Raw genomic sequence first — 10713 nt, forward strand, 5'->3', positions numbered from 1 at the left:
TATTGGGCTAAGGGCACTAGTTTAGATTTTAAAGGTATTTTAATTAATTATATGGACTCCATTTTTAAATAATATTAAAAAAAAAATTAAAAAGTGGTGTTAGGAACGTAGGGATGGCAATGGGGCGAGGTGAGGTTGGATCATAGGCGTCCTATCGGGCATGTCTTCTCCTCAGGGCAATGACAACACATGTAGGCTGGGAGTGAGGTAAGTCGGGTTTGGTGTGGATTGAAGATGTTTACTAATTCTAATAAAAATGAAATATAAAGGGAAAAAACGATGGTAAGAGTAGTAAGAGAGAATGTGATACAAGTATTTCAGAAATGATAATAGAATATATATAAAAATAAATAAATTATAACAGGGATATGTATAGAAATGATTAAATTATATGAATAAAATAATTTAAATATATATAACGTAAAAGATGATTATTTGTAAGGCTGTCCATAACCCGCTCGGCCCGACCAAACCGCCCGAAACCCGATCATCTTCACTCGAAACCGTTGGATTAAAGCTTGTTCACAGTCGGAAGCGGGTCGCCAGCACAAGCACCCGAGACCATCGGTTCGAGTTGAGGGTTGACTGTCTGAGAAACCAACGAACCCAACCCGCCCGATAAGCTGTTCTTCCCTTGTTGAAAATCACAAACTCAGCCAAAAACCGGTAAGTCCAAACCTTTAAGACTTAAAGGTTTAGCCAAATCTGGCGAAATCACGTTCAAATCCGAGGAGATCTAGTGAGTACTCAACCATATGTGGTGAGATTTAGCCAAATCCGGCTATTCCCAGCAGATTTCAGCAATTTTGGTGCAGATTTCGGCGATTTTGATGCAGATCTGGTGAGTTTTTACATTTTCCGGCGATGATTTACAGATTCCGGCAATATTTTCCAACTCCGGCGACAACTCGATCTCCACTCGAACCCAAAACCAATCTGACCGATTGACACCGGCAGTCGGTCTCGGGTCAGTCTTCTGTCCACCTGATGCCGGTGGGTCAGGTTCGGGTTGGGTCGAAAACCGACCCAGCCCGACCCGTGCACACCCCTAATTATTTGGATGCAGAGGAAAGCTAGTACTCACCAAGGTAGTGTTCTATCTGAAGAGATCATTATCAAAATGATTAGATGGGGAAGTGAAGAGTAGAATAGAAACAGGGTAATATGCTGTCTTTGGGGCATTTTCAGTTTTGTTATCGAGTAGCAGTGGTTAATAGCTTTATTTTGTAATGTGCCTGAGTTTTGAGCTCTTTGTGTTCTACTAATTTTTTTGGGCTGGCCTAGTTTTGTAGCCTTTTGGTGTTGTAGTAGTCTTGGTGCTGTAGTTGTGTAGTGTTGTTCTGTTTGGGTTTGAGTCTTCAACTGATTGTATAGCTGTTCATTTAATTTTGCTCATTCATCGAAAAAAAAAAGTGTCGGATTCAAAAATATGGCATTAGAAGGTGAAAACTACTCCAAAATCAATCATATAATAAAGGATGCAAAAGAGCTGATCACAACTCAATATCAGGAATATAACTCGTGGACAGAAGTCGGAATCACATGGCAGTGGCACACAGGCTTACCAAATAAGCTCAGTTTAATGACTTCCTCTTGTTAATTTCAATGGAATATCCAACTTTTCATCAATTTTATCTTATATTTATTGAAAGCAATAGGTACATGCACCTTCTACCACTGCCCATACTTTCTCTCCCTACCTCCTCCAGCTTTTATTTATTCTTCTTTTTGACCAAATTACATCTCTTATTGGTACGAAAGAAATACTTTCTTTCTAAATTACATCTTTTAGTGGTAGGAAAAAAATACATAGAAATATATGTGTTCAAATGCTACAGGCACAACAAATTTCACTACTTAACTTATAGAGGCAGCAAATTGTGATTTGCGAAATAGCACTCTTACTAAGACCACTACACATCACTTTATTGTAAATCAGTCACAATCTACCATTTCAACAGATATGAAAAATGTTATAAAATATGTTGTCATTAGATTTATTAATTTTACAAATGAAGGCAGATCAGTTCCTGTTGCCTAGCATTGCCAAATTCTAGCACCAACAATAGAACAGAATAAAGCCCAACTCATGATATATACAATAGCATTAGCCTGCAACAAAATATATTGCAAATGCAGAAAACTGGAAAGAATGTATGGATCATAGATGGATACAGGAAATACTTGAGATATGATACTACCACAACATGAATCAACCGCACTCTCTTTGGAAGACACTCAAACGCTTCAAACTTTACAGATCATTCTCTATTGAAAGACCCTAAAAAATTCCCAACTTGGAGATTTGAGCCACCCATACCAAGCCATCTTTGCAAGACAACAGATCATTCTTCATTATAAAGGCCCTTACAAAATCCCAGCTTGGAGATTTGAGCCACCCATTCCAGGTCAACTTTGCAAGACAACGCTGTTGATCAGCTCATAGATCTGTAAAACAAAATCCCATTCACATTATCAACTAATACATGTAAAGTTAAGATTTTAATCTGCATATCCATGGATTAGTATTGCTATTAGTGATTACCATTCATTTGCTCCAGTATTGCTCAAATTAACATAAAATGTGTCTAGGGGGCCCTCTTCAGCTTACTTTGACAAGGCTAGAGGTGCAACTGATACCATTTCTACATCTTTCCTCTAACATTGTTTAACTATGTACTCTTTAACTCAATTAAACCACATCCACATCTTCCTTCAAACAAAGGAAACCTACATCCATAGAATTTGGAATAACAGACATTTGCATCATTATAATGAATAATGGAACAATAATTACAGTTACAAAGTGGAACATTTGTTAATTTATAATTTTATTTTATAATATATATATATATATATATTTTATGAATAATTGTTTAGGGAAAAAGTGTAGTTGACTTGAATGTCGCTTGTAAAAGTCACAAAACCAAAATACTTTGTGGGCCTGATCTCTGCACAAACATTTACAAACAATGTTCCGCTACCTTTGTTCCCAAAACTCACCAAATTTCCTTCCTGCAATTCTTTCTTTTCAACCAGGCTGCTATAAGTAACGAATTTAAATGAAATGTTGATCATTTTCAACTATTATCATCTTCTTCTAGGAGTACACAACAAATTTATTGGAAATGTTTCCAGAATTCCATGGTCAACTACATGAGCCTGTGTACAAAATTCAATGAATCATGCTTTTCTTGAGAATGACACACACACACGCACACGCACATATTAGATGCTTCTTTAATTTTGGAAGGAGCTCCTAGATAATTCCTTGACATGTTTGCACAATCAGTAGTCTAATATATGCATGGTACTGCTACTCTATATGCAAATGCACATTGATGACCATTTGTAAAGTCATTATTCCTAAACTACAGAGTGAAAGACACAATGTGTCACTAGTCATTTATACACCAAGACGAAGTACAAAGGGAAAATTCCTTGACGGGAAATGATGTGGGAAGTAGAGTAATGGAAGGGAGCCAGTAAAATTCTGTCACAATTCTTTAATATAAATTGCAAGGGAGCAAGGGTAATTTTCATTTACAAAGTAGGACTTCTACAAAAGCAAGTCATTACTTAAGTGATTACAAGGATGATAAAATCACCAAAGAGTAGCTTAACATCTGTTTGTTCTTAATAGGTAAATTGGGGGATGGGAACTGGTGGGGTTGAATACCAGTGCCCAAGCACCACAATAGCAACTGGACCCACTTGGGATATTCCTTGAACCCCATTATGTTTTCCAACCTTAAAGAAATAATCAGAAATCATGATAAATTGAAAGAAATTTATCCACAGATATAAACAACAAACTTTTATGCAAGATATAGATATGCAATATAAAAGAAAGGAAAAAGTTTACCTCCAAATCCAATATGTAGCCATTGACAAAACCATCCATGTTACTTAAAGTCACACGACCTATTTAATGAGTCATGTGACTTATTTAAAAAATTCACACGGATGGTTTTATGAGTTGCCTCGTAATGGGTTGAAGGAGATTGCTCTAAACCGGTATTGATGAAAAACAAAATTTTACAGAAAACTAGAACAATGTGCATTATTAAAACTAGAAGTTTAAAAGAAGACCATCATATCAAAAATACTCTCCCACTATTTCATAGATTGGGTTTTCCATTGGAACAATATGTGTCCATTAATCCCAGCAGGCCTGAAATGAGCTTCATCACTGAACCAAATAACATAATTATACTATTAGGTGGTCATGCATTGTCAATATAGAAAAATTGGATGCAGTTCTTGCCCCATCATTTAAGCTAGAGAAATGCAGCAAACCCCAGCATCATCTTAAGACCTTTAGAAGCAAAGCCTCCAATTTTGGCCCTGGAAAAAGCAGGGATTCATCAATAGCATTCTTAAAACAGAACTCCCAGTGCCATTCAAATTCTGTGAAAATCAATCCATAGTCTATTAAATCCAATAATATGTTTACACAAAGGAGCACAAGATAGATTTCTTTTACTCCTTCGCATACACAACAAATCAATTAATGTTATAACTTCACCAAAATGAGATATACATACACAATGACGGGAACAGATAAGCACAACTTCTATAATCCAGAAAGATCTCAATAACCAAGACTCAAACTCAACACATGTCAACCAGTAAACAACTGAAGAGCTTCCATGTTCTTATAAAAACAAAATTAGTCAATCAGCCAAGCAGCATGATAATAGACAGGCATAATGGTCTAATATTTTATAAAATATAGACATGCATGGTGAGAGAGAAACATGTCATCCCCATGTCCAGAACATAAGATAAATAAGTTAAGTTTTTTCAAAACCCTTTGTTACCTTTTCTTTTTTATTTCCTTATTTTCACAGTGAAGAGCTGCAGATATATAAGTCCATAAGAACTTTCTCAAATGATATGGCAGCCTACCTTTCTAATGATTAAAAATAAATTCAAGATTTTTTATGGAATATAATTACATATCATGAAGCATCCCTGAAAACAAATAAATAAACAAGAAAAAAATAGGGAGGAAAAAGAGCATTGCAATAAGCCTGAAAATATTCATTCTTGTATAAGAATATTTGGTACATAATTTCCAGATAGAAACTCCCAGACTAATACTACAAAATGCAACCATTCCTCCTGCTTCTTACAATAATGTGATGCCATTAAAGAAAACTACAGAATATCCTATTCTAATCCCCCCCTCACCCTAACAAAATAAATCCATTGATTAAAAGTTAACTAAGATGAAGGCCATATCCAGCTGATTTTAGATTCCTTATCTCCATCAAATGTTCATCATTTGAAATGTTGAGTGAAACACGAAGATTTGTCAATTGAGCTTCTTGTTCCCAACTTAAGGCCCCAGAAGCATATATAGCCTCTAGAGTGCTGCAATAATCATGCAACTCTAATCTACGGATGCTTGTTGCTACATTATCTTTTGGAGAGAGGGAACATTTTCCTTCCTCATCTCCACAATCATAACAGGAATCAGCATCACTACTAAGGATATCAGAATCTTGAGCAGAACACGTTAAAATGTCACCTGACCTATTTCGACTATTAGTAACAACACTACAACTACCAACAGAAGATGCATCACTATCACAATGAATAGGTTCCAAGATTCTTCCATGAAAACACAAAATAGAACCATTCTGATTTACCCTTTCCAATTCAAAATATTGAGTTATTTGTTTATTAGAGGAAGCATGCATGTACTTTTCACCCAGATTTACTCGTGGGTAAGCTACAGCATCTACCTTTTTCGGCAAGGGGGGTGGAGACCCTGAAATGACTCTTTGACACTCACCCTCATTCTCAATTGCTCTCATCTTTCTACAATATGCTTCAGTATGAGAGGAGCAATAAGGGGACGCTCTCTTCAATGTTCTAGATGAGACAATACGAGATTCCTGCAAACAAGTATTGTCTTGAGCGGCTAAACATGTATTTCCTGCCTGTATCTTTCTGCTTGTATTGAGCTGTGGAAACTCAGGTGTCATCTGATGACAGTTCAAGCTAGATGGTTTGTTGAACTTCACAAGCTCACAATTCCGAGAACCCTGTGAAGAAAAGCCAACGTGAAATTAGTCAACGCAAAGGGAAAAATAGTGGATAAATAGATTCCATGCTTCTTGATCCCAGATTCCATGCTTCTTGATCCCGAAAACATGATGACAGCAATGATAGGCAGTGGACTTCTAAATTAAAAGTATAAACTATTCATTGCCTATCACTCACATAGAATTAGCCATCTGACTATTAACACCAGATTAGTAAAGAAAAAATTGGACTCAAACTCAAATATACTCCAGGAACCAAGTAAAAGAAAGGCAAGAAACTTTAAAAATGGTCACAAAATTTTAACTAAAAGTTATCAAAAATGACAATTTAAAACGAGATCAAAGTAGAAAATTACCTTTCTGATCACAATCCATTTGTCATCTTGCCAGATTTGACGCACCCGGATGTTAGATTTGTGAACTCTGAACTTTTCTGAAGATCCCAATAGCCTAACCAAATGGTAATCCCCACTCAAAACCTTCAGAATCATAGCCATTCTCCAAGAACCAAAATTAAACACTTCTGCAACATCTCCAACCGTCCAACCCTCCATAGTTTCCGTGGGAGGAGGGCAAGGCCTAATATCCTTCCTTGGCACTCTCTCTATAACTTCCTCACTTCTCATATCGAGAGAACCTTCGTACATAACACTGTAAGTATGCCCATTACCAGAGATAATCTTAGCACAATGCCACGCGCCTGGAGGCAGCTGTTTATTCTTTAGTACCTCCACCCTACTCCCCTTTAAGAATCTCATGATTGCTATATGCTAAAACAGAACTCAAATTCACAAATCCTGTAAGAACCAACAAACTAAATGTTACAATCAGACAAAAAATCTTCGTATAATAAAAAACTATTACTTCCCAAACACAAGTTTATCCAATGATTCCGAATACTAAACATAAGATTTCATTTTCATTTGAGAAAAGCAACCATCCAAAACAAAACACTATTTCTAATGAAATCACAGCAAATTAGTAATTCCTTGGCGATCAAGAAAAGACCCCTGACAACAAATCCTATGACTAAAGGATTAAATCAAATTAAACATGAAAAACCAGAGAACAATCTTAAACCCCACCAAAAATAAAGCAAAAAGTACTCAATCAGATAACATTAAACATAAATCAAAACAAACAGATCATATGCAACCACAAAATTTGTATAAAAAACAAAACCTTTGATTTCTAACGCATACATAGGTAGAAGATAGAACATCAAACATGAAAGTCCGAATGAAATCAAATTACGGAAAGCACTCAATCAGATAACATTAAACATAAATAAAAACAAACAGATCATATGCAACCACAAAATTATAAATAAATAAAAATAAAAAATAAAAAAACTTTGATTTCTAACGCATACATAGAAGATAGAACATCAAACATGAAAGTCCGAATGAGATCAAATTACAGAAAGCAAAATCATCGCCTCAGTAGAAATAGAGAAACTGACCTTCCTTCCTTTTCCGGATCACTGCTTTGATGATGGCTTGCTTGAAAATGAAGATTTGTGTTTCTTCAAATTTAAAAGGTAGGGTTTGTTTTGTAATTGTGAGAATATATTAATAAAATTGTTTTATATATCTCACCCTTTTTCTTGCCGTTATTTTTAAATTGAGGCGGTTAGGTTTCTATTCCTTTTCCGAGTAGGAGAAAGAAAAGGAACATAAAAGACTTGAAAAACGAGAGGTGCTAGTGTGTGCACACGGTTTTGTTTTTCTTTTTTTTTAGGTTCCTAGTGATTAATCTATAATCTATATTTATTAAAAAAAAAAATTTTTGGTGTTTTTTTTTTTTAATAATCTAAAATGTCCTTACATTGTTTCTCAATAAATATATATATAATTACATTAATTGCACTAAGCAAGTAGACTTTTAATTGTATTTATATTCTGGTAACTCTATTTATTGATTCAAGGCACATTTGCTTTTTGTGGCTTTCCATTTGCGTTAACAAGGCCCAACACGTGTAGTGTAGAGATAATTTTGTTGAGCTCTTTTTTTTATACTATTTTTGGTCTTTTGCTGATTAGGCAAGTATTACCCTATGAAACTGGGGTCATGTGGCATGTAAAAATTAAAAATAAATAAAAACTTGGAATAGGCAGTAATCCTAAAATGATACATTCATATTGATGAGTATCGAAATATTTTATTCCTCTAACAAATTGAAATAACCCTCGTCACAGTGTTTAAAACTTTGATTCGAACCTACTCCCTTCCAAACAAGTTTTTTTTTAGATCATAATCTTAATTGTTGTTATGCATGGAAAAGCATTAGGGGGCATTGATAGTAGAAAATAAGGATAAGATTAGAATTTGGAAGGATAAATGGTTGTCTAATCCCATACTCTTTAAGTAATCTCTCATATAAGAATCCTTTAAGAGTCCTTTAAGAGAAAAAGAAGGGGAAGAGGGGGAAGGGAACACAGACTATTGAAGAAAATTTTACTTCCTTTTATGAAAAATCTCACTAAATGAAAGACTTACGGAATTTCTACTGCAAGTATTGCCCAATGAAATGGGCTACATGGCATTATAAAAAACAAAAACCTGGAACAAGAGGTAATCCTAAAATGATACATCGATATTAATGTATATCAAAATATTTAATTTTTTTTTGACCAAATTGAAATGACCTTCTTTACGGTGTTCACAACTTTGATTCAATCCTGTTACCTTCTAAACAAGTCCCTTTTGGAGGCCAAAATCATTATTTTCCTCAGGCTTGGAAAAACATTAGAGGTGCATGGAATGTGATAGAAGAGGGCTACCATTGGATAGTAGAAACAAGGACAAAATTATAATTTGGAAGGATAGGTGGTTGCCTAATCCCACAACATTTAAGAGAATCTCTCCTAGAAGGATCCTTCATCAATAAAGAAATTTTATTACTTTTTGAAGTGGAGGAAATAAGAAAATCCCACTAAGCGGAAGATTGACAGAAGACAAACTCATATGGCATGGGAACGAGAGAGGAGCCTTTTATAATGAAAAGTACATATAAGTTCAAGTATAAATAGTGTGTATACACGATGGAAACGCATATTGAGCCTCTGCCTATCAAATAAGATCAAAATATTTGGATGGAGAATGTATTACAACATACCAACCAAAGTAAATTTGACAAAAAGGACGCTCACGGAGGATACATAGTGCGAAATATGTTTGAGAGATTAAAAGGATGAGGCATGTACTGAGATGTAAACGACTAAAGGAAATCTATAAGTTGAGCAACATTAAATTCCAAAACAAGCACTGGAACCATAAAGACTTCCTAAGAATAGCAGGGCAAATGAGAGATAGTCTTTGTGACTGCCTGGAATATATGGAACAATAGGAATATCTAGAGAAGGAAGCTTGCATTATGGTAAGAGAAGGAAAAGGCTGTTCGGAAAAAAATGTCATGGAGAATAACAGGACGCCGCTACGAAGAAGCTACCATTGAAAGAGAAGAGTTGTGCAAGATGGAAATCATCACCAACTAGAGTTGTTAAGTCAATGTCGATGGCACGATTTTTCAAGAATAGAAGGCAACTGGTATTGGCATGGTGATTAGAAATGAAAATGGGTAGCATTAGAAGGTGATATGGTCAGTGAAGTAGAGGAGTCCGAAGCCATGACAACTACTTATGCTTTGTCCTCCAAAAAATGTACCCAATTTAAAAATATGGCATTAGAAGGTGACTCACTCATGAGAGGAAAACTACTCCAAAATCAAACATATAATTAAGGTTGCAAAAGAGCTAATCACAACTGAACATCATGAATTACTCAAAAAAAAAAAAAAAAATGAACTTCATGAATATAACTCGTGAAAAAACCCGGGAATCGCTTGGCACATAGGCTTACTAGACAAGCTCAAATTAATGATCTTCCTTTCGTTAATTTCAGTGGATATCCAACTTTTTTTTATATGGGCAAGAATAATTTTATTGAAAAGAGACTCTTTCATGAAAAAATACATGAAGTGGTCTAAATAATTACAATTGAAAAAATATCTACATGAAAATCGACTCTACCAATAATTGAACAGAATTACAATATATGAGACCCAACACAAAAGACACTCATAGAGACAGCTAATGAATGATGCTTGCAATGATGTGCATTCCACATCCTTAAAAGTACATCGATTTCTTTCCCTCCATATCCAACTTCTCATCAACTTTATTATATGTTAATCAAAAACAATAAGTTCATGCACCTTCTTCTTCCATTACCCCTACTCTCTCCCTACCTCCTCCAGCCCTTATTTATTCTTCTTTTTGACTAAATTACATCTTTTACTGGTATGAAAAAAAAAATGCACAGAACTATATATGTTAAATTTTGATTTTGACTAAATTACACATTTTGCACCGCAATTTAGCTAAAACCAATTTTGCATAGCAAATGCTACATAACCAAACTAATTTCACAACTTATCATATAATTGTTATTTGTGAAACAGCACTAACTAAGACCACCACTAACATCACTTTTATTGTGCACCAATCACAATCTACCATTTCAACAGTTGTAAAATTTGTTTCCGTTAGATTTATTAATTTTACAAATGGCTATCTAATTGGTGCATTGCTTTTTAAGGCTAATCAGATCCTGCTGCCTAGCACTGCCAAATTCTACCACCAACGAAAAATCAGAA

General features: G+C 34.9%; 1 protein-coding gene across 5 annotated transcripts; it reads right to left on the reverse strand.

Annotated features, from left to right (window-relative positions):
• Positions 1–1971: 1971 nt before the first annotated feature.
• Positions 1972–7797, reverse strand: LOC112003948 (uncharacterized). Of its 5 annotated transcripts, none has more exons than XR_010624259.1 (6): positions 7519–7795; positions 6413–6853; positions 5754–6056; positions 3866–4347; positions 2546–2730; positions 1972–2448 (listed from the first exon to the last, which is right to left on the reverse strand). XR_010624259.1 is itself a non-coding variant. In XM_024036175.2 (3 exons), the coding sequence occupies exons 2-3, from the start codon at positions 6812–6814 to the stop codon at positions 5226–5228; spliced, it is 1233 nt and encodes a 410-aa protein (XP_023891943.2). In that variant the 5' UTR covers positions 6815–6853; positions 7519–7797; the 3' UTR covers positions 5032–5225. The 5 variants fall into 5 exon arrangements, 2 of the variants coding, with proteins under 2 accessions (XP_023891943.2, XP_065617720.1); XR_010624258.1 differs by having other exon boundaries at positions 3004–4347; XR_010624257.1 differs by having other exon boundaries at positions 2546–4347.
• Between the last annotated feature and the right edge of the window lie 2916 nt (positions 7798–10713).

Source organism: Quercus suber, unplaced genomic scaffold, assembly GCF_002906115.3.
Source record: "Quercus suber isolate HL8 unplaced genomic scaffold, Cork oak 2.0 scaffold_424, whole genome shotgun sequence".
Lineage (NCBI taxonomy): Eukaryota > Viridiplantae > Streptophyta > Magnoliopsida > Fagales > Fagaceae > Quercus > Quercus suber.